The 24486-nt window shown below is 39.4% G+C and overlaps 1 protein-coding gene across 1 annotated transcript in view; it reads left to right on the top strand.

The window, feature by feature from the left end:
- Positions 1 to 8323: 8323 nt before the first annotated feature.
- uggt1 (UDP-glucose glycoprotein glucosyltransferase 1) overlaps positions 8324 to 24486 on the top strand; it is a gene marked incomplete at its 5' end in the record, with an annotated part of 29038 nt that continues 12875 nt past the window's right edge. Inside the window, 18 exons of the mRNA XM_083892179.1 lie at positions 8324 to 8448; positions 9721 to 9800; positions 10048 to 10178; positions 10284 to 10396; positions 10485 to 10659; positions 11416 to 11512; positions 11624 to 11702; positions 11985 to 12085; positions 15922 to 16021; positions 16143 to 16203; positions 18922 to 19013; positions 20970 to 21120; positions 21196 to 21315; positions 21404 to 21489; positions 21855 to 21990; positions 22104 to 22235; positions 23173 to 23337; positions 24181 to 24301. Coding sequence (XP_083748305.1) covers positions 8324 to 8448; positions 9721 to 9800; positions 10048 to 10178; positions 10284 to 10396; positions 10485 to 10659; positions 11416 to 11512; positions 11624 to 11702; positions 11985 to 12085; positions 15922 to 16021; positions 16143 to 16203; positions 18922 to 19013; positions 20970 to 21120; positions 21196 to 21315; positions 21404 to 21489; positions 21855 to 21990; positions 22104 to 22235; positions 23173 to 23337; positions 24181 to 24301 — 2065 coding nt within the window. The remainder of the gene's footprint in view (positions 8449 to 9720; positions 9801 to 10047; positions 10179 to 10283; positions 10397 to 10484; positions 10660 to 11415; positions 11513 to 11623; positions 11703 to 11984; positions 12086 to 15921; positions 16022 to 16142; positions 16204 to 18921; positions 19014 to 20969; positions 21121 to 21195; positions 21316 to 21403; positions 21490 to 21854; positions 21991 to 22103; positions 22236 to 23172; positions 23338 to 24180; positions 24302 to 24486) is intronic.

Genomic DNA, 24486 nt, shown 5'->3' with positions numbered 1-24486 from the left:
GTTTAATGAGGGTTTAAAATCATAATTTTGTTAAAATTGTTTGTTTTTTTTGAAGATTTTGTCAATCATTCATTCAGATATTGACAAATATTTGCTCCACACTTCTGTTTCAGCTACGGCTGCTGATAAAACGCCAAAAAAACGATTTTCTGCGATCAAAACCCGACTTTATTCACACACTAAAGGAATGTGAGCAATAATAAGGAGAAGTCAAAGTGAATGTCGTCCTTTTAAGGATTCTTTCTTCATCACTAATATTAATAACGTGTCGTATTTGTAAGAGACACAGATCTTACGTTTCATATAATCACCTCTGGATGCTCCGGTGTCGTCTTCTTCTTCTCTTTTTAAAACTGCGTCGCCTTCAAAGTCATACAATGGAGGATGGAGGAGGAAAATGGATATGGAAAAGAGAGATGTTCCTTTTTTTTCTCCCCCTCTTCATCATTTGTCCTTTCTTGAAAGTGGAGACTTGAAAAAGCTCCCTGAGCTCCAGGCACTTTGCCCAACAATTGTCCACCTTGTATTAGGAAGATGTTTGAACTTCAGAAGCAGAGAGTGTGGCTCTTTATTACCAGACAAAGACCTGTGTGTGCGTTCACTTCATCAGACTTCCTGTTTTCAGACCTGGACGACCACACGTCTTCTTCCTTTTTGTTGTCGCTGAAATGATTCCAGACGTCGACGCTGTAAAGCTTATACTCAAATATGTGACGTCTCATCACGATGTATCTAATGTCTTAACAGCGAAGCAACCCAGGTGTCACTAGCATCGTCCTCTCATGAAAAGAGAGGGTTTTTTTCTGTTTGTTTCTTACAGATTGATGTGAAGTCCTTCCTCTGTCTGTCTGTGTGCATCATTCTGGGTTTGTTTCTTATGATTGCAAAAATGACTCATGAAAACCACCAATTAAAATATTTCATTTTTACAGCCCTGTCTGTGTCGTGGTTGTTTTACGACTCAGTCCGCCGTTCTGTCGCTGCTCTTTTCTCTCTCCGTGATATTATCCCCGACTTTGCCCTCCATGGGTTCTGCACTTCACAGTCTTCACAGTCTTCACAGTCTTCACTTCACAGGCCGATCTATAACCAGAGGACATTTTCTACCTTCTGCCGCTCACCCACACTAACCACAGGACTGTGACCCCCATAATGATGGCCTCAGCCCTGTCAGTGCTGATCTACAGTCTTATTCAGTCTAATTCAGTCTGCAAACACTCTGGCTCACACTAACACACGCTCATATAACTATATATGTGTGTGTGTGTGTGTGTGGTGTGTGTATATATACATATATTTGTATATATGTATGTATGTACATATGTGTATATAAATATATATGTATGTGTGTGTATATATATACATATATTTGTATGTATGTATATATGTGTATGTATGTATATAAATATGTATGTATGTATATATATGTGTGTATATATCTATGTAAATGTGTATATATATATATATACATATATTTGTATGTATGAATATTTGTATATAAATATATATCTATGTATGTATATATATATGCATAGATGTGTATGTCTGAATGTATATATGTATATATACACATACACATATATACACACATATATTATATGTATGTATATGTGTGTATATATACATATATTTGTATATATGTATATACATATATATGTATGTATATATATGTGTTTATATGTATGTATGTATATTTGTATATTAATATACATATGTATATAAATATATATGTATATATATATGTTAACATATGTATGTATGTATGCATATATGTGTATGTCTGTATGTGTATATTTGTGTATATATGTGTATGTGTATATATACATATATTTGTATATATGTATGTATATATGTGTATATATGGATATAAATATATATGTATGTATGTATGTAAATATGTATGTGTTTGTATATGTGTATACATGTGACAAATGGGGGCTCGTCCGGGATTAGAACCTGGGACCTCTCGCACACATATACATACATACTATATACACATATACTATATACACATATACATATATACAAAAATACACTTCTTCCTGGGCTGTTGTGAGGTGGGTGTTTGGCGAATACAGCGAGGACATAAATATTCCCCCCTGTCCTTGAATTAGAATGCAGTGGAGATGGAGCAGAGAGTGCAGTCTCATCATCAGTCCATTGAGCTTCAACTTTGAACCCACACTCTCTCTCTCTCTCACAAACACACACACACTCACGCACTCACACACACAAAGAGCAGGGAGAAAATGAGTGGTGATGATGAGCGGCGGCGGTTTAGCTGGAGGGAGATCTGAGTGCAACAAGAGCAAGAGTGTAAATGACACGAGTGAGGTTACGGCGAGCAGAGGAAGGGGAGGATGTGTTTGTGTCTGACAGAGAACAGAGAGGAAAGTAAACCTGTGTGGTTTTTAATCCTGCCCACAGTTCTGGGTCACTGTCATTCCAAGTGCAGGACTAAACAAACCCTAAACGTCTGTGCTGCAGAGCTTTTGTTGCCCTCAAACGTACAAAAAAGTGCTTCCTGTCCACGGGAATACGGCTCTAAGCGATTGTACCAACTCCTGGGGGGGGGGGGTCAAAAGTGTCTGCAGCTCCTCATTACTGGTCTAGCTGCAGACCAAACAAAGAAGCACTTGCATTATTATTGTTTATGTTCAGCAAAGGAACTGCGCTGATAAGTTCACACCGAGTGCCTCCCCCTTACATGCACCACAGCCCGGCTATTGTACTTCTGAAGGATTGCCCTCCATTGGCAGTGGAAGCGGTCATGATGGACTCTGGGCCTTTGTCTGCGTTTGAGTCATTTCCAGCCGCGCCGTGGCTCAGTGGACCTTCATCATCAAATAAACAATGTGGATAAATCACTGGGCTGGAGTTTCAATGCGCTGTTTTGTCAGAGAGAGAGAGGGAAAAAAAAGTAACAAAAGAGGGTGAAATCCAGCATTTTTCTTGCAGTAATAACATAAATATGAGTACAGTGGACATCTGGGCCATTACCTGACCGTCCATCATTCAGGGGCCGGCTAATCTCTCAGGTCAAGACAAATCATCCCTCATGTTATTAAAGGATTTAACGGAAGAATCCAACCTCCCAGGCAGAGCGGACTAAAACCAACCAGAATCCCACTGCAATCCCATTATGCGTGTGTGTGTGTGTGTGTGTGTGTGTGTGTGTGTGTGTGTGTGTGTGTGTGTGTGTGTGTGTGTGTGTGTGTGTGTGTGTGTGTGTGTGTGTGTGTGTGTGTGTGTGTGTGTGTGTGTGTGCGTGTGTGTGTGCGTGTGTGTGTGTTGGCCTCAGGGCTCATAAAGGTCTGATCCGTTGCAAACTTATTAACCTCGACATAAAACTGTGATGTGGGCGAAATGAAGCAGGATACGACCCCTGGGTCAGCACCAAGCACCGAATCTGAAGCTGTTAATGGTATATTTTTGTCCATTTAAATGCACGATATTACAGTGTAAGGTCTCAACCTCACACCGTCTAAAGTGCCTTTGTTTCTGTATCAAGGTCCTCGTCCGTGTCTTTCTTGAGTCAGTGAAGCCGTTCTCTCGTCTCAAAGCGGTCTGGATATTCACCTCTGACCTCTGTTATCACATAAAGAACTGCTGCTCGCTGTACATTATGCATTAAATTGATAAACACGAGTGAATTATTACATGTTCACTTTAACTCTTAGTGCTGTGCCGCTGGTGCACCCATGGTAGATTGCCATGGGATTAATACACAACTCCTTATATGGACATCCTGGGGGTGTGTCATTTAAATTATCTGGGGGTCACAGAGCTGGACAGTAGGGGGCCGGTCAAGTAGAAAAAAGCAATGACAATATTTGTTCTGATGATATTTCACCAAATTTCAAAATAAAAGCACATTTGTTGACATATAGTTTACAATAAAATGTACACAATTATGATGGAAAATTAATCTAAATAGGCAATACATATGCCATTATAACTTGATATTAACCTTTAGTGTAAGGGTAAATTGCAGTGGGAATAACACACAACTCCTTATATGGACTTCCTGGGGGTGTGTCCTTTTTTTCGTCGTCTTATGCGAGTCATAAAGAAGAAATAATTGTGCAGTAGTCACTAAAATAGCAGCAATGACAATTTTGGTTCTGATGCTAATTCATCAAATTTCAAAATAAAAGCACATTTGTTGACATATAGTTTATAATAAATAAAACACATTTATGATGGAAAATGAATCTTAATAGAAAATACATATATCATTATAACTTGATATTAACCTTTAGTGTACGTGTACATTGCAGTGGGAATAACACACAACTCCTTGGCAATTTTTGTTCTAATGCTTTTTCACCAAATTTCAAAATAAAAGCACATTTGTTGACGTATAGTTTACAATAAAATGTGCGCATTGATGATGGATAGTGAATCTTAATAGAACATACCTATCATTATAACTTGATATAAACCCTTAGTGTATGGGTAAATTCTCCATATAACTCCTTATATGGACATCCTGTGTGTGTGTTTATAGGTCACATATACAGGCTTTAAAAAATAGCAATAATTGTGCAGAAGTCACAAAATAGAGCGTTTTTCTTTTGTATTTCAACCTGATTTTAAACATTTTGAGTAGTTTTTGCTCAGGTGTGTTTATATAGTTGGTGAAAAAAAATATTTAAGACACTCTTTATTGCACAATCTTATAGCCTTTGTATATCCTGTATATTATCTTTAAACATAGTAATGGAAAAAAGCGTTCTAAGTGTTAATGAGCAGTGAAACAAAAGTGACTGGTGACTTGTTGTTGTTGTGATCTGAATGCTTTATTTGAAGTGACAAAATATACAAGTTCAAGTTGTGTTATTTTAAAATCTAACAGTTTGTGTGTAACTTTTTACAAACGCTAAGGTGCTAAAGTTTGCCCCCTTGTCTCCATCTGTACTTAACTCTGCAGCTCGGGCCGGCCCATTGTGCGCTTGGCTGTAAAAGTGGTGAATTAGCTTCATGTGGGAGAACCCCGGCTGACCCCCATTATACAGCCAGGGACACATAATTAGCGGCAACTCACGTGAAACGACAAAAAGTATTAATATTAATGGAGGTTTAATTGAGGTCGTTGTGGTCCCCCGACGAGGCTTTCAACCTCTAAAATGGCTGACGTGTGATAGCGTGAGGGCGACGGCGTTTCTTCCGTGACCCCAGAGAAGATGACAACCATCTCCCATAATTCATCTGAAGATGTCACCTTCCTGACAGATGAACAGGCCTCATGGGCAGCCTGTGTGAAGATATGTTTAGTTATGCTTCTAGTGGGGACATTTTTGGCCTTTGCACATAAGGAAACATATTGTGTGTGTGTGTGAGTATGTGTGTGTATGTGTGCGTGTGCACATCAAAAATGAAGGTCAAATCCAACAGGATAATTAATGTCACTGCTTTTTTTGTACAATGTTAAATCAAATCCTGGAACTGTTCCCCTCCTGAGGATCAGCTGTCCAATTTAATTTAGGCAGCAGAGCAAGTAAATGAAAACGCAAAAACCCATGTCTTTACACCCTGGAACAGTGTCTCTGCACCTTTCATCACAACAGGTAGCAGCAGACAGCGAGCAGCAGCAGCAGCAGCAGCAGCAGCAGCCTGGCACATTTCACCAGTCTGCCCCCTGAGGACGAGCCAGTTCAAAAGACAGAGACTATTACACTTGATGTTCAAGGTAAAGATTTTACAAAAAATGCACCGCAGGGAGTTTAGGTTTCTCCACATTTTCATTACCACGTTGCAAATATCAATAACCAAGGAGACAGCTCTGACTTTGGTTAATATATTCCGTGCTCATGCACACTGCATTTGCAGTTTCAGAATTTAATACACAGCCTCAAATTTGTTTGGATTACAGACACTTATTCAGTGTAGGTACACGCTTCAGTTTTTTTATTATTATTTGTATTTTATTAATCTGGCAAAAAACAGTTAATATTAGTTAGGCCACATTTGTACTGTCCCAGTGACATGAGGGATGATTTTAGTAGTGATATGATATCATCTATGGTTTGTTATTGTACGATCCCAGTAATTATCCCAGTACTTTATATGAATTTATCAGTAATTATTTATAAATAAAAGAAATAAGATTCATTTTCTTTTATTCTTTTATTGTGAACTACATATTGTTGCATAAAACAACGTTTTATTTTGAAATTATATTATTATATATAATAATATATAAAATACAGAATACATAACTTACTACTGCAATGTCGGGATATTTCTATACAATTTTAATAATTTATATAATTTTAAGCAGCTACTGAACACTTTTGATCAGGCGACGTTTGTGGTTACCTAACACGCCTGACAGGACCCCCGCACTCGTAGCGGAACCGTGGATACAGGAAGCTACGTTGCCGGCTTCGGTGAGGATAAATCTTCATTTTTTTAAGCGAATAAGCCTTAACAGAGTGTATTTAATGCGGTTTTCATTGCAGGTTTAGAGGCTGTGAGTAGAGCTTTCTGTGACTGAACCGAGGCAAGTCCAAACGGGCAGTTTCTTTCTCGTAAAGGGAGAGTTAGCTAGCTAATTGGCATCGGCTTTTTTTTGTTTGTTTTTTAGGCAATAACTTAAGCAATTTAATTTCACTGCAAACCTTACGTTTATACGCTACTGTCGATCTCTGAGTATGAAAATAACACACGCTGAAGATGCTTAAGAGTAGACAAAGGCTACTATCTGTGGAGGCGATGTTCGCCGTTAGCTTGTTGCTAGCGCTCCGGTTGTCATTGACACAGTGCGGATGTTCAGACTTGAGGAGCCACGCTGAAGTTTCCTATTGGACGGAGATCATGGAGCTGTTTGTTTACACGCGATAGCAAACACTTCGCCTCCTGTTACCATGGAACGACCAGATTATGTAGATGTCAAGACCGGGCTTGTTCTTCTTCTTCTAATTCATCATCATCACCCTAATGTTTATGTGCCCATTGTATACAATCACATGCCACTTTGTTAGGTACACGGGTAATAAAGTGGCGGGAGTGGCACTTTAATCGCCTCGTTTGACTAACTGGAATTACCATTACTCATATCTGTGACGTCATTTTGACTAGTCAAAACTACCAGGTAGATAGTGAAAATGAAAATATCAGGTAAATCAGGTTTTAATACAAGGTTTGGCATTGTAGATATCTCTGGAAAACCCCATACACATGAATGACAATTGCCGTCATTCTGACAACTAAAACTGAATAGTGGTTTCTATAGTTGCTATAATATTGGTAGTGAATATCCTGTCTACAGATTGAATGTTAAAACCATTGCCATAGGCAGTGTGTGATCTTCTGCTGCTGTAGCTTATCTAGAGATGGTCGGTTACATATCTCAGTTGTGATAACTAGTTCTAGTTACCTTTGCCTTGTAGTGTGGATGACCCCATAACACTTTTTCATGTCTGATATTGATAATGCTTCCTTGACTTTCTATCTATCGTCAGGACCATTCTATGTAAACTCTAGTGATTGTTGTAAATTAAAGTCCCAGTCGTCTATCAACAGTTCCTAAAAAACTCCAAAACAACAACAACCATGCCATGTTCACTTTAGGGCTGCGACTAACCATTATTTTCACACTCCATTAATTATTTCCTCAATTAATCTAGTGCTTATTTGGTCCGTTAAATGTCAGAAAATGTTGATCATTGTTTACCGAACCTGAAAATGATGTTCACAAATATCATTTAATCAGTTTTTAATGATTTCTTTGTTATATGGAGCAAAGAAACCAGAAAATATTCACATTTAAGAAGCTGGAAAGTCAACAACAGGACTTCCTCTTATATGATAGTGTCTTGATTCAGCTGTTTTAGTTAGGTACAATGTATTTATAAGGGGCTGAGCAAACCTCTTCTGTAATATAATGACATAATCGCCTGAAAATAATAATACTGGTGTGCAAACTATTTGTAAAATAAAGAAAAATAAATTGATACCTTATTCTGGCTAAGAACCTCTAAATCCTGTTTGAGCAATTAAGCAAACAAACAAACATTATCCTCGTGGGAAGATTGTTTAGCTGAAATCAGTGGCACAAGGTCATGAGGTCACATTTGCAGAAAACAAAAATCTTATTCCCCCAGATTAGTGAAATGTTACCCTCTGTTTAACTTTCTTTTGTCCATTTACTGAACTGATATACTGAATATTGTGATAATAACAGAATAGATTGTATTACCTCTAGCTACCACATTCTATCTACCACTCGTAAAAACAAGTCTCATTTCTTCATCGTATCCGTGTCTCCCTCCCACTCAAAAGCCTCCTACCACTGTTTTTCCCAGACTTGGGTATGAGAATGTGGCTCCTGTGGGTCCTGCTGCTGTCACTGCTCTCTGCTGTTTCTGGGGCGACGGACTCCAAAGCTGTCACCACCACCCTGAAAACCAAATGGGCTGATACTCCTCTGCTGCTTGAAGCCAGGTACAACACTGCACTGCTTAAAAACAGTACACACATTACATCTGACATTATATGTGGGGCAGCAGATAACAGCAATGTCCTGAGAGCTGGTTGGATCATTACAGAGACTTCTTCCAAGCACATTTCAATTATTATTTTGTCCTTTGAGCAAGTTACAGCTGGTCTTCTCCTCTTACATTTCTGTGGTTTAGGTGTATTGTTAATACATATGTATCTTTTTACATTTACAACTGTAGTATCTAAGATTCAACCCACTGTCCAACTGGTCCACACCAGTTTAATAGAGCTAAGGTCATAGTCTGACTAAAGGCCACATTTTACTTCTACAACTGCGTAATGTGTTGTCCAACTGTGTAACCACGGGGACCTCTCCAACCTTTCATAGTTCTCCGTCGTTCCGGATACGCACTGCAATTTCCCGCCCGATCAGTAGTAACATTGATCAGAAACATTGAAAAATTTTTTTTTAAATATTTTGTGCAGCCGGAGACAACGGAGAGGCTCTCCGGCGACGTAGAGGGGTCTCCGTAACCTACGTAGAGCACTTTATGTAGGAGTATAAATTGGGCTTAAGGGCCTAGTCTGACTAAGATAGGCAGCTGGACAACTTGCAGAGTCCGAGTATATGCAGAGAAAAATGATTTATTGGCTGCGTATGTCTGACTATAAGCTAATGCGTATTGAATCCTGTTAACCTTCACGTCACAGAAAAACATACGGCAAATGGCGTGAGGAATAGTGATTTGTAATCATGTCAATCGTGATACAAATTAGATGGTTGTTGTGTTGTCTGAAGAAAGACGCAGCTGCAGTCTATTTGTTGTCTCCTTCTACTTCCGAGTCAAACCCCGGGAGGATATTTTGTTGCATGCGCAGAAGTTCAACTCCAGTCCGTTCCAGGCATATACATGCAGGAGTAATCAGACTATGAATCGCATTAGTCCGACTAAGATAAGCTTTTTCTGATTCGGACTAATGTGTTTACATGGCATTACGAAAAACCAGGTTTAAGTTTCCGTGTTGCCCACAGCGACTTTCCAACACTGCACACCGTAAGTGATTTGTCAGAGCTCATTTTCAGATGAAGGATGCAGCACACAAATAACTTGACATTGTTTCTCTTAATTAGGCCCAAACAGACTAAGGCAGACTAATTAAATCATCAACAAAACTCTCCAAAAGTTACACCGACACTGTGCAGTTTATAAATAAACAGTGTGTCGATAAGCTCTTCTGTAGCCGTCACCTTTGTCTTCTTATCTTCTTCCTCAGTGAGTTCCTGGCAGAGGAGAGCAAGGAGAAGTTCTGGGACTTTGTTGAGGCCAATCAAAACATAGAAGGAGAGCACGATGGTAAAGTAGTGCTGCTTCAGCTTCTCCACACCAGTTTTCATTATTAGTCTCTGTGCTGCGAGTGGCTGAATTTATGATGTGTATGCAAGTGTCTTGGCAGCAGTTGCAGTGTCAGTGTTTTGACCAAACACTTATGCAAGCAATAACACTACAGAATAGAGATGCAAACTTTATTTTGTTCAGTTTTTTCTGCATCGCTGTAGTAAATAGAATCCGCTAACGCTGTGCTCCCGTTGTCCTCGTACAGACACAGATCAGGCCTACTATGAGCTGATACTGAAGAAAGCCAGTGCTGTGCTGAGCTCCGTCCAGGTCAACATGCTGAAGTTTGCCCTTTCCCTCAGAGCCTACTCTGCAACAGTGCACTCCTTCCAACAGGTAACTTCAATCTGAACTCTGTGTCTTTCGAATTGGCACTTTTTTTTTTTACTGGAAACAGCATTTAAATGTGTTGAATCATCCTACTCTTCTTCATATTTTTAGATCGCGTCCAACGAGCCTCCTCCATCTGGCTGCTCAGCTTTTTTCAGCGTCCACGGAGAGAAGACTTGTGATGTCGAACGCTTGGCAGCGCTGCTGAAATCTGCACCTGAACGGTATTAAAAAAAAACAAAAAAAAACCATACACTTGATGTTCATAAATCAGTGAAACGATGACACTGTGATTGTCCTTATTCATTCCAGGCCAAAGCCATACCTGTTCAAAGGTGACCACAAATACCCAGGATCAAACCCAGACGCTCCTGTTGTCATCCTCTATGCCGAGTTTGGAACGCCGGACTTCCAGAGGCTCCACGAAGTTGCGTCAACCAAAGTCAGCGAAGGCCTGGTCACGTATGTGCTCCGCCATTACCTGCCTGTAGGTATAAATTATCTGTCAACAACAGGAACACTGTGATATCTAAGTGATGAATATAGCAGTGACATGTCTGATTGAGGACAAATGTATTTGGCAAAGCTGTTTACCAGCTGATAAGGTGTTATACTGACAGGATTATAGATCATTTTGTCATTTATACATCGCATACTTAAGTCCACTGGATAGATTTTGCATCTCTTTGTCTTCATTAGAGCATGCTCATATATTACAGTATGCTTTCTGTACATCTTTATTCATCGGGAATTCTGCAAGCTGCTTTGGTCCAGTGTAAATAATGGGATTATACTAAAAAGACAGAGATTAGAGTTTAAGACGATTAGTGGATTAATGAATTAGTTGACGGACAGTGAATTTGGAACAACTGTGACAGTTAAAATGCTAATTTTCCGACACTTTGCTAGCTACAGCTGGTTGTCTGTATTTGAAATCCTGATCAGATCTTGCATATTTGTGTCGCTATTTCTGTTGTAAGATATCTGCAGCAGAAATGAAGATGAATACAAAGCAATTAACTGTAATAGACGATGTTTTCAATCCATTTTCAACTAAGCAAGATGTTAACCGTAATAGAAGTTGCCATCAGAGTCTGCGTGTCAGTGCCAAGGAGTGCATTTGCTTATTTACTTATGCGTTTAAACCTTCATTGAGTACATCAAGTAGTGCATTCAGGCACATCATCCATTGTTGCGACGCACTTATGTGAGGGAGGAAATCTGTTTCCCCATTTGCGTCCAGAACCCCAGTGGAAGGACGGTGTATCTGTCTGGGTATGGAGTGGAGCTCGCCATCAAAAACCAGGAGTACAAGGCAAAGGACGACACACAAGTCCAAGGTACACACACACACAACAACACACACTGTCGATAGAGACGCAAATGGCAATGATCGTGTAATCCCACAGGAGTCCTGATGTGAATAACGAGTTAATTGATTGGGGTTTCAGGAACGGAGGTGAACGCTACAGTGATTGGAGAGAATGATCCAGTGGACGAGGTCCAGGGATTTCTTTTTGGCAAACTCAAGTGAGTGGTTCTGTGTCAGGCCATGATAAAAATTCAAAGCTTGGATTTGCTCCAGGAGCTGCAGCACGCTCACAGCAGCCAAGATTTTTTTTTTCTCTCCCCCCTTTTCTCCTCTCCAATTTCTTCTCTCAAAGCACTGACTCCAACCTTCTTGGATAAACTAACCTTAAAATAAAACTAATCTGTCTTTGAATCAGTCCAATCACTCTTAATTAGCAATTTGCTATTTAAGTATTCAGGAGAAGCATTTAAACTCTCGCTGTCTGTCTTTTTCCTTCACAGGACGCTCTACCCGGAGCTTAAAGAGCAGCTGAAGGAGTTGAGGAAACATTTGATTGAGAGCACCAATGAAATGGCTCCTCTGAAAGTCTGGCAAATGCAAGGTAACTCTCTCCTTCCACACTGTTTCCCACTGCAACATGGTTGAATATGCTGAAACAAACACGCCACATGGGAAGTGTTTGTTTGTGCAATGACTTCATTGACTGTTTACAAAAAAAGAGCAGATGGAGATAGGTGAAATAAAGTCAACTGTAAAGTCCCAGAGACCATGCGCCAAATATAAACACTTCTTTAACTTACAGTTAACACCTAAAGGCATTATTTCTGTCACTTAGATGTTGAGGGAATCGATTTTTTTTAGATCCTGTAAATACACCCCCAGGACTCCGACTGAGCTCGCTGCCCATTAGTTTCATAGCTACATCTTGCAAAAGATAATTATCTCGTGGCAAAAATCCCAGATCCTTTTCGCTATCAAACTGTAATCAATTGTTTCTTGACCTACAGTTTTCTGTCCTCATAATTTCACCGAAAAGTGGTCTCGCAGCAGGTTTTGTGCATGCCTTGCTTAAACTCGCCAGCGAGAACAACATTTGGATGAAATGACCTTACAAAGACTAAGAAAATGTCGATGCGTTCTATTTGTTTACCAAAGATGTTGTGAAAGCCTTCATTCATTGCCCTAAATCATTAGATTTTGATTATTGTATACAGTGTGCCAGAAAACATAAATGTATCTGTCCTACTTAATTTTTTTCCATTGATGATACCAAGTACACATGAAGTTCAATTGATTTTATTTAAAACTAGAAAAGCCAAGGCAGCTCAGCCCCCCCAAAAATAGCGATAAAAATTGTGATATCGTCTACGCATCACGCCCAAAATTTAATCACTTGTTCCTGGTCCCATTGCGGACATTTCCTGAAAATTTCATCCAAATCTCTCCGCGACTTTTTGAGTTATGTTGCTAACAGACAGACAAACTCCAGCGGAGGTCAATTAAAATCCAATTAAGCACTGCCTATATTGTCTCAGCAACCTGAATTAGTTTTTTCCTATGAGTCTTTGACCAAATCCACCTCACTACATGTATAAAAGCTCTCTAAATTCTCTTTTGTGACACTTGGATGAAAGCATTTTCCTAAAATCACCTCACTACATCACACCGACGGCATTTAAAGTTAACTAATTCCAGTGGGAGGATTTGCATCCCCATCGATTTGTTTCCTCTCCCCATTGATCATTAAAAATATAAATGAATATCTACTTCTGTTGCTTTAACACAGGGATCATTCCATCAGTGAAGCTGCAGCAAAAAAACATTTTTATGTCTACTTCTGTAATCAATGACCGCGATCGATCAGTGTCATCTTGATGCATCTGAGTCATAAGATCGGAGCGTTCCCTGCTGCAGCATAAAAGTCTTATTGATTAGAGTTGCATCATCTGATGAATCACAGACTTAATTGTATTCTGGATTCTGTCCATTTCTCTTACCTCACCCATACCTTGGGTTAGTTTATGTTGCCGTTCCTGGTTTATATTGACGGGGGCATTGAGTGACACTAAAGCGCCTCTGTTTGAATGCAAAATAACTAAAAGTGTGACATAAAACTGCACAACGGAGAATTATCTGAATTCAACGTTGCCGTAGAGTGGAGAAAATATATGGCCCACTTTGTTGCAGTAGCAGATTCAGGAGTCAGGAGGTTTGTTGTTTACCAAAATGTCCACTGTGCTTTTGTTTAGTTCTGAGTCCAGTGGTGAGACTTAAGTGTAGCATCACTCTGCTTCACAGGTGTTCATAATAATCAATAATTACACTGTCGGGCGCCATCAGCCTCCACGGTTACAAAGTCTGTTTTTTCCAAGAAACAACTTATGAATTAAATTAGAAATAGTCATGAGACAGAGCCAGGATACTTCCCAGAGTGCCGATGTGACATCAGTGGAGGGAGATCATGGCAGTGAGTGGGCACAGGTGTGATACTAAATATAAGAATGATGACCTTGTGATGCGTCATTAACACAAAAAAATAGAGCTTAAACAAAAAAAAACGATGGAGCAGTGAACTAACAAGCTGTTGACCCTTTATTTATACAAGCCGCCAAAACAGCTCTCAACTGCTGGGCGCGTTAACGCATTATGCGTTTCCATGACGACTGGCCGGAAAAAGACGCATGCGACGCCATGTTTACATGACTCCCAATTGCTAAAATGAGTCTCTAAAGTCACGCTAAGCTTAAAAAACAGAGGCACACATACGCAGTACACAGGTACGCTGGTTATTTGTAGCGCTGCTCTTTTTCCTTTCATAAACAGACCCGCTCCAGTTCCACTGTTGGTGTGCTAACCAGCGCTAAAAGGAGCTAACAGAGCTAACTGGTAAAACGGTGCCTGCACACCAGTGTCACGGCATGTAAACATGAGGTCACGCGCATCTTTCACCGGTCAGTCGTCATGGAAACGCATCATGCGATAACGTGCGTTAAAGTCGTTAACGTGACTCCTGCTTGTTAAAATTAGTCTCTAGAGTAACGCTAAACTTTAAAAACAGAGGCACACATACGCAGTACACAGGTACGCTGGTTATTTGTAGCGCTGCTCTTTTTCCTTTCATAAACAGACCGCTCCAGTTCCACTGTTGGTGGAACCGGCGCTAAAAGGAGCTAACGGAGCTAACTGGTAAACGGTGCCTGGACTCCGGTGTCGTGGCACGTAAAACATGACGTCGCAGTCCCGGTCAGTCGTCATGGAAACGCATCATGCGTTAACCTAGTGCCCAGCACTAATGGAAACGTACAAATAAATGTACACAAGTGGGTGTGATCGCGGAACTATTTTTCTACTATTAGGCAGAGTTCGTCGTTGGGAACATTGTGCTGTTCCATCTATGACAGTAAAGTGCAACGGCGCTTCCTCTCATTTCATATTGCTTAATTAAAGGTGATTGGTCTTGTTTCTAGAAACATACTAATATATACAATTATAATGAGCCTTATTTCCTTTGTTGACTTGTGTTGACTAAATGCCGTGAGGGGGATGAAGGTGGAGTTCATCTGAGCTCGTCTGTCAGACTGTCATGTTGGCGCCTGTCTTTATCTTCTCTACCCCACTGGGGCTCATTATCTCGCTGTGTTCATAAAGGGAGGGGGAGACCCCTAGGGGCTAATAATCACACAGACTACAACACCATTACAAAGATTCTCCCCTGCACTGGAATCAATCCTCCACACGTTCAACCCTTCCTCGCAAGGAAAAGATGTCTGTTGTACAATACTTAAAATATATAGTGTATACAATGTAATTCTAGTTTAAATTCTCAATCTGGGCTCATATGCCTTGGTGTTTTCAGATGATTAATATTTACTTTGTGTGTATATGGTGGATATGTGGTGCAGATATTCATGTCTGTTCGCCCTTTTCATTGTTCAACCTTTAATTTGCTCCATAATTAGTTTACGACCAAAAAAACATTTAATTATGTTCCCCCGTCAGCTTTAGCTGTACTACTTTGGAAGACGTTAGCATGTGATCACACTCGACTGAGGTGGTGAACATGTTAATACAGCCTCACACACACACACACACACACACACACACACACACACACACACACACACACACACACACACACACACACACACACACACACACACACACACACACACACACACACACACATACATAACTGCTTTTAGTTCATTAATAATAACAGTCACACTTCACACCAGATGATGAGTGGAAACTAGAGCCTTTTCATGTTTTGTCAGTTTCTTCATACACTCCAAATGTTCCTGCTGCTTTTATTTTGTTGAACATTTTCTCTTATTTTTTTTTCCTCCCATGCACTCTCCTTGCTCGCCTCTCTGCTTTTCTCCTTTCATGTCTTTTCTAATCTGTTGCCCTCTGTGCCCGCTATCTTTTATTCAATAGATCTGAGCTTCCAGACGGCGGCTCGCATTCTTGCTGCTCCCGCCGTCGATGCCCTCAATGTCATGAAAGACCTCAGTCAGAACTTCCCCACAAAAGCCAGGTAAAGAAGACAGAGTAACACATACACACAAAAGTATCAGCTGTTAGAAGTTTGTTTTTCCACACATATAATATCAGTTAGATGGCGTTGCACACTTCATTCTGTGTATTTCCCCTCACAGGTCCATCACTAAAACAGTGGTCAACTCAGAGATACGCAAAGAGATCGAAGAGAATCAGAAGGTAAGTGTTTGTTTATCAGCTTATCTTTTATTATATTATCCTTTATCTCTCTCTTATTTTATTACTGGTGTCTGTTTACTTGGTTCATTGACCGCCACACTTCCCATTCATTGTCCGTATAAACAGCGCTGCAGTGCGTTGTTGTTGTTGTTGTTGTTGTTGTTGTAGTGAAGTGTTGCGTTTTTGAGATATGGGAAATTTGAAGCTCAGGCTACTTTATGGCGTGCAGTGGACACTACCTCACAAAACCTCACTCTTTTATTCTTTTCAAAATAAAAGAAGGCAGCAACAACGATCACATGGTTTATTTCTCATTTAAAAAATCTATTCAGAAACATAATTATTATTTAATTATAATAATAATTATAATAAATTAAATAATAATAATAGTACAATAATCATAATAAAAATTATAAAATAATAAAAATAATAATTAAATGATTATAATAATAAAACTTTTTTTTTTTTTACAAATAATAATAATTAAAAAAATAATAAAATAATAATTAACAAATAAACTCATTTTCTCACAAGAGACACATTTTCCGGACGAGCTGCCATGTTAGGTGTGGTTTTTAAATCTGACAGCAGACAGTTCTAGCAGTTGTAGGAGGGCGGGTGTTTGCCTGTAGGATGCTGCAGAGACACTGGACACTGCCTCGTGACCATGTCCATCAAGGTTCTGACCTTTATTCTGTATTTTTGTCGGTGACATTAAGCCCACGGTCCACATATTCATACTTCCTCATTATATATTGTTTAATTTTTCGATGAAGACTAAATTAGTCGCTGAATTTAAAATTCTTTGGCTCTGCAGTTTCTCGCGCCTCTTATTTAAACAAAGAAGAAATAATGCATCCATTCATAGTAAACAATTTTCAGCAATGGTTTAATGGTCTGGTGAGTGTTTGCAGCAGAGTAGTATTTACTTCAAAATAAGCTAGAGTGCCACTGCTCCTGGTAATGAAGTTGCATATGAGCCAGTGCAAAAGTGAGGCTCATTAATGTGTTTTTGTGTTTTTGGAGAACAATAAGCTACACTGAAACATATATGTAGTATATATAATAATAATAGAATAATAAATAAAGGTCCTTTTATGGGATTTGTTGACGAGAGTTTAAAAGATTCCCCGCCTCATGTTTTAAAGGTCAGATCTCTGTATTTTATATGACATGTCTTGAGTTAGGTAGAAATAAATTGCTTTACGAGCTCACTCTCTTTTTTGTTTTTTGAGATTTACATTCAATACTTTATTGCTGGTTTTTTTATTATTATTATTATATATTCGAATTTCCAAAAAGGTTTAATGGTTATGTTTTATGTTATTGTCAAGTTCGCGTTGCCATTATCAGATAAGGATGATAGAAGGAGGATGATGTGCAGTAATGGACCTTTGCTGGAGACATTAGTATTTTAAATCCTTAAATCACCAGGACGCCCTTGTTCGTTCTCCTTTTTCTTTTGTTTTTGTTTTGTCAACAGATATAAAATATGGAGCCTCAGTGTGAATGTTGATGCTTTCCATTAAAAAGGAGCGCTTTTATGTTGCTTACATTATCTTTTTTATGTTGAAATGATTCAGTAGATTTGAAATATTCAGTATAGCCACAAATTTCTCCTTCATCACAGTTCCCACAGTCTGTACATCACCTCTGTTTTTGCTCCGCAGCGTGAGCATCCCATCCTTACCTTTGCGCTGACTGTGTTGTCGAGTTGTCCGGGGATAATTAAGGTTTAGCTGTTTACCAATCCGCTCCAATAAAGAAGAAAAATAAAGAAAAACAGAGCGCGTTATTGCGTGCAGCCACAGCCACACAGTGCTGCAGCCTCTTAGCCTTTTGTCTTTAGGGAAATATCTCAAAATGAGAACCTGCTCTCCTGTTTTTCGTGTTTGTCGTCCCTCTGACCTTTTTATTGTGTGATAAATCGTAAACAACGTCTGATTTGAAAAGCGTTTCGTTCCTGACAATGTGTTTGGGTTTGCCCTGCTAATGGAATAGGTAATCAGGCCTTTTCCTTGTCGGTTGTTTTTTCACTTCCTCGTCCCCTCCCTCCTCTCTCCTCCTCCTCAAGCTGTGTTCACATTATCTTGGTGTGCAGACAGGAGTTTGGGTGGGTGTTGGCAGAGAGCAGCAAAATGTCCTAATTACTGATTCGGTGATTCATTCAGCAGGCACACAGAGTCCTGCAGCGAGAAAGGATTATTGATTGAAGTAGTTTGGACACATTCACTTGCACACAGACATTTCTCTGTCTCCCTCTCTCACGCACACACATACGTCCACACCATTGTTTAAAGGGGGGATGAACAATATTAGTGTTAATCATGTCTTGTCGTAATTGCAGTGTCTCGACTATGATTAATCTGATGTCTTTGTCTAATGAGATTTGACCGTGCCAGGGCGACTTTGAGCTTTTCTTTTTGCCTGTGCTGACAAACACACACACACACGCACGCACGCACATGCATTCACACACTCTTTCTCCAATAATTCGATTTTGTCTAAACAGACTTTAAATAGAGCTGTCACTGCTTGTTCCGAGATGTTGACGTGTCTGGGAACAACCTTTTGCTGACAGTTGCCTCGCCGTGGTCATCTTTGACTTTGCATGCTACACAATGTGGCAGGTTGTTCACTTCACTGCAGGGTGAACTGCAGAGGAGTTTTAAGGGTTTGGTTGTTGACTTTTTGTGCCCGTTGTTAATTTCTCCGTAGTTTTTCAAAGGAACTCTGGGCCTGCAGCCTGGAGATTCAGCTTTGTTCGTGAATGGACTGCACGTAGACCTGGACACTCAGGACATCTTCAGGTACAGACACGCAATCATTGTTGACACTTTAGGTTAGGGAACACATATTCACCATTAACTAGGTGCTTACTAACATGCATATAAGTAAATATTAACACCTTATATTGGAAAAATCTTAATTCATGTCGTAATAGAGGTAGAATAAGGTTATGTAGAGTAAGGTGTTAATACGTGCTTAATGATTACTAATAAAGGATTAGTATGCTACTTCTATAGCACACATAGCATATAATAAGGTGTAAATACATGCTCAATGATTACTAATAAAGGGCTAGTATGCTACTTATATAGCATATGTAGAATAAGGTGTTAATACATTCTTAATGATTACTAATAAAGGGCTAGTATGCTACTTATAAAACATATGTAGCTTATGTAGAATAAGGTGGTACATAGCATAGAATTAGGTGTAAATACATGCTCAATGATTACTAATAAAGGGCTAGTATGCTACTTATATAGCATATGTAGAATAAGGTGTTAATACATTCTTAATGATTACTAATAAAGGGCTAGTATGCTACTTATAAAACATATGTAGCTTATGTAGAATAAGGTGGTACATAGCATAGAATTAGGTGTAAATACATGCTCAATGATTACTAATAAAGGGCTAGTATGCTACTTATATAGCATATGTAGAATAAGGTGTTAATACATTCTTAATGATTACTAATAAAGGGCTAGTATGCTACTTATAAAACATATGTAGCTTATGTAGAATAAGGTGGTACATAGCATAGAATTAGGTGTAAATACATGCTCAATGATTACTAATAAAGGGCTCGTATGTTACTTATATAGCATATGTATAATAAGGTGTTCATACATGCTTAATGATTACTAATAAAGGGCTAGTATGCTACTTATATAGCATATGTATAATAAGGTGTTCATACATGCTTAATGATTACTAATAAATGGCTAGTATGCTACTTATAAAACATATATAGCTTATGCAGAATAAGGTGTTAATATGTGCTTAATGATACAAATAAAGGGCTAGTATGCTACTTATATAACATATGTAGAATAAGGTGTAAATACATGCTCAATGATTACTAAAAAAGTGCTAATATGCTAATTAATATAGCATATGTAGAATAAGGTGTTAATTTGTGCTTAATGATTACTAATAAAGGGCTAGTATGCTATTTATATAGCATATATAGCTTATGTAGAATAAGTTGCTAATTTGTGCTTTATGTTTACTAATAAACACCTAGTATGCTACTTATATAGCATATGTAGAATAAGGTGTTAATACTTGCTTAATGATTACTAATAAAGGGCTAGTATACAACTTATATTAGTAAGCACCTAGTCAATGGTGAATGTGTTCCCTAATCTAAAGTGGTTACCATTTATTTATACTATACTACCGTTCAGTTTTAAAGCTATGTAAAAACAGACAAGGTGTACGTTTAAATCAAACGCAATAACAAGTGATGCATCATTTTTTTGTTTGGTTACACTCGTGGAGTGTTTAGAGACGTCATGGAGCAGCTCCGTTTCACACCACTGTTTGTGTCTCTTAGCAACAGAAACCCACTGATCATACAGAATTTTATCATGTCATCAAGTGAGTAAAATAATGCTTGCCAGAATACCCAACAACCGAAAAGCAGTCCAAAGATATTTAGTTTAAGCCACACCCACTGAAATAGTTGACAAATGACTGAAATGTAGCACATCTGTGAAGGTCCTCCGTCGTCCAGGTCATCACATCCCCTCAGGACTGAAATGTAGAGCTGTAACAAGTTGTTTTTAATCAATTTCTCTCACCTGCAGCAATGTCTTCAATTTCCTTGTTTCGTCTGAACACGAGTACCTTTCTCTTGCGTGTAATCTGCCTCCAGCAGTCCCGTTCATGGCATCATGTTCTCATTTATACCTACAGAAAAACACACACACTCACAATTTTTACTGTAAGTCTCACCTCTCTGCCCCCTGCAGTGTGTTTGAGTTGCTGCGCAGTGAGACCAGAGTGATGGACGGCCTGCGCTCTCTGCACATCGAGACGCCTTACATCCACGACATCCTGAAGCTCAACGTACAGCCGTCTGACTCGGACTACGCCGTCGACATCCGCAGCTCTGCCATCAGTGTAAGAAATCTAGCGATTACCTACTGATTAGTCAAATAAAATGTCATCTTCATCATTTTCTTTCCTGTATTTTAGTGGATCAACAACCTGGAAACAGACCACAGGTACAGCTCTTGGCCCTACAACGTTCAGGAGCTGCTCAGACCAACATTTCCTGGAGTCATCAGACAGATCCGGAAGAATTTTCACAATCTGGTAAGTCTGTCCCTGATTAATCAAGCTCTAGGACTCGGAAGGAGGTTATGGATCTTTGTGAAAATACCAGTGTGTGTGTGTGTTGCAGGTAATTATTCTGGACCCAACTCAGGAGGCTGCCACTGAGCTGCTGAGTGTCGCAGAGATGTTTTACGCCAACAACATCCCACTCAGGTTTGTGTTTGTGTCATCAAGTTAGCAGCGGAGTGGTCCGGATGTTTGTCTATCTATGTATTCCCTTAATGAATATTTAAAAATGCAATATTAATGATTTTTATTGCACCATAGTTCCTTTTAAAAACGTGGCAAATCACGATGCAGCTGCTGTAACAGTCTGCTGAGAGCGGATGTGTAGTTAAAAGCTAAAATCCCTTTTAAGTTTGGCAATTTTGTCAGGCAGTTTAAGGGGACCTTTAATGCCTTGCAGCATGTGGCGTCTTGGGACAGTTCATTAGTTTGAATACTGATGAACTAGACGACACTCACTCTGCTTTTCAGCTGTCCAATACACATTAGAGTTATTTGTGCTTGTGTTCCAGGATCGGGTTGGTGTTTGTGGTGTCGGATGAAGACGATGTCGATGGCATGCAGGACGCTGGCGTGGCACTGGTGCGCGCCTACAACTACATCAGCGACGAAGTGAACAGTCAGAGTGCTTTTGAAGCTGTCATTGCGGTGAGTCGACCTCATGAAGACTACCGATTAGAGTGTGTAGAGGCTGTTGTTTTCTACACCACCAGCAGAGTTGTGCATCCTTTAAAATCACCTCTTCTTGTCCTTCCTGTCAGATGTATAACCGGGTGCCGATTGGTGGAAAGCTAAGCGTTGGCGATGTGGTGAAGGTGCTGGAGAAGAGGTTCCCCTACGTGGAGGTCAGCAGCATCCTGGGAGCCGACTCCACCTACGACAGCAACAGGAAGGTCAGTCTGGTTTCATATGGATGCTACAAAACTTGTGCTTTTTGTCTTTAAACCACCTATAACTTACTTATTTTTAAAAGCTACACGGCCATAACAACGACTGTGATAATCTACACTACCGTTCAAAAGTTTGGGGTCACTTAGAAATGTCCTTATTTTTGAAGGAAAAGCACTTTTTTTCAATGAATATAGCATTAAATTAATCAGAAATGCACTCTATACATTGTTAATGTGGTAAACGACTATTCTAGCTGCAAACGTCTCGTTTTTAATATGTACATAGGTGTATAGAGGCCCCATTTCCAGTGTTCTAATGGTATATTGTGTTTGCTAATGGTGTTAGAAGTCTATTGGATGATTAGAAAACCCTTGTGCAATGATGTTAGCACAGCTGAAAACATTATTATTTTGAATAAAAATCATTATTTCTAATCTTGTCAATGTCTTGACTATATTTTCTATTCATTTTGCAACTCTTTTGATGAATAAAAGTGTGGCTTTTAATGGAAAACACACAAAAAATTGTATAGGCGAGCCCAAACGTTTGAACGGTAGTGTCCTTTGCCTCTTGCTTGATGTCAGCTGGAATTAGCTCTGGCCTCCACAACCCTCAAAAGATAAGAGAAAAAGTAGAGAAAAATCATGATTTATTATGATTTTATGAGCTCAGTATGAATGATTTTGTTTGTGAAAAGTAACGATTTGAGAAAATAAGATTGTAAAAATCAGTTCTCTGAGCCAGTAATGACACCAGACAGCAGATACATGTGTATTTAGTTTTGGTTTTAACTCAAATGTCAAATGCATTTTATACAAGTCGTTGTTGCCTGACCTGAAGCTGTTACAATTAAAGTCAAACCCACATAAGCTTGGAGTGGCTTTTATATATAGATCCTATTTAGAGAACTAAGATATGTTTTGGTTTCTGCTTTATTAGGAAGCCCGGGCGTACTACGAGCAGACCGGAGTGGGCCCGTTACCTGTGGTCATGTACAACGGCGTCCCGTATCAGCGTGAACAGCTGGACCCGGACGAACTGGAGACGGTGACCATGCAAAAGATCCTGGAGACGACCACCTTCTACCAGAGGGCCGTCTACCTGGTCAGTCAACACACGCTCTTTGAAATAGTGTCAATGCAAAACAGCGATAGATTTAGTTGTTTTATTATTCTTTTTATAAAAAATTACCAAAACCAACATGATTGAGTCAAGAAAAACCTTCTAGGGGGCATTTAACATATTCAGCAAAAGCCTAAATCTATTTTCTATTTTTTAAAACACTAACATTCTGTGCGGTTGCTTCCTCCATCCTCGAACAACGAGATTCAGCCCGTACTCATTTTCAGCAGCAAAAAATAGATTCATCTCATTAGATACAACTAAATAGATGTGGTCACATATATTCGCTGATAATTAAGTTAACTGATTATAGCAGTCGCAGAGTCTTTTTTTCCTCCTTCTTCTTTAAAATCAAGCTATTTAGAAGAAAGTTGTTAATTTTTCATGAAGTACACTATTAAGGATTATTGGGAAGAAATTGTCTCTCAGACAGAATCTTTCCGAGGTCTTCCAGCTGCCTTTTGCTCCCAGTTTTAATGTTGCTCCGGCAATTAATTGATCCCACTTTTTGAATTGGTTCTTTCAAAGGTGTTTCAAAGGGCAATTAAGCACAGTGGACAGTGCTTAATTTGATTTTAGTGTTATTGCTGAACAGAGTGTTAGTCATCACTCTTGTTCTCTGCCGTTTAATGTTTAATCCTTACTTGTCGGTGGGAAACTTTTCGGTCGATACGCAGACATTAGTAACTGCGGCGGAGAGGAGCTGTTAAAGTTTGAAAATGCTCTCTGTGACTGAATGGCCCAGGGCCCTCCTCCTGCCTGCATCACTGTCCTCTGTGTGATTTGTCCTTCTCACACATTGAAACTTTTGTTGGTCACTCTCAGGGTGAACTGGCCACAGACCACGACGTGGTCGACTACATCATGAACCAGGCCAACGTTGTTCCGCGCATCAACCCCAGAGTGCTGTCCACCAGCAGGACCTACCTGGACTTATCTGATACCAGTGAGTACACGGGAGGTTTATGTGTAATTGTCATTTTTCTACATGTATATGTGTGTATGTATATGTGTGTATGTATTAGTGCTGGGCGCGTTAACGGCATCAACGCTAACGCTAACGCACGTTAACCCAGGCCGCGAAAAACCGGAAAAAGAAGCATGTGACGTCATGTTTACGTGACTCTGGAT

Source organism: Microchirus variegatus (assembly GCF_963457635.1).
Source record: "Microchirus variegatus genome assembly, chromosome: 7".
Classification (NCBI taxonomy): Eukaryota; Metazoa; Chordata; class Actinopteri; order Pleuronectiformes; family Soleidae; genus Microchirus; species Microchirus variegatus.
The sequence above is the reverse complement of the archived record's forward strand: the minus strand, read 5'-3'. Positions and strand labels throughout refer to the sequence as shown.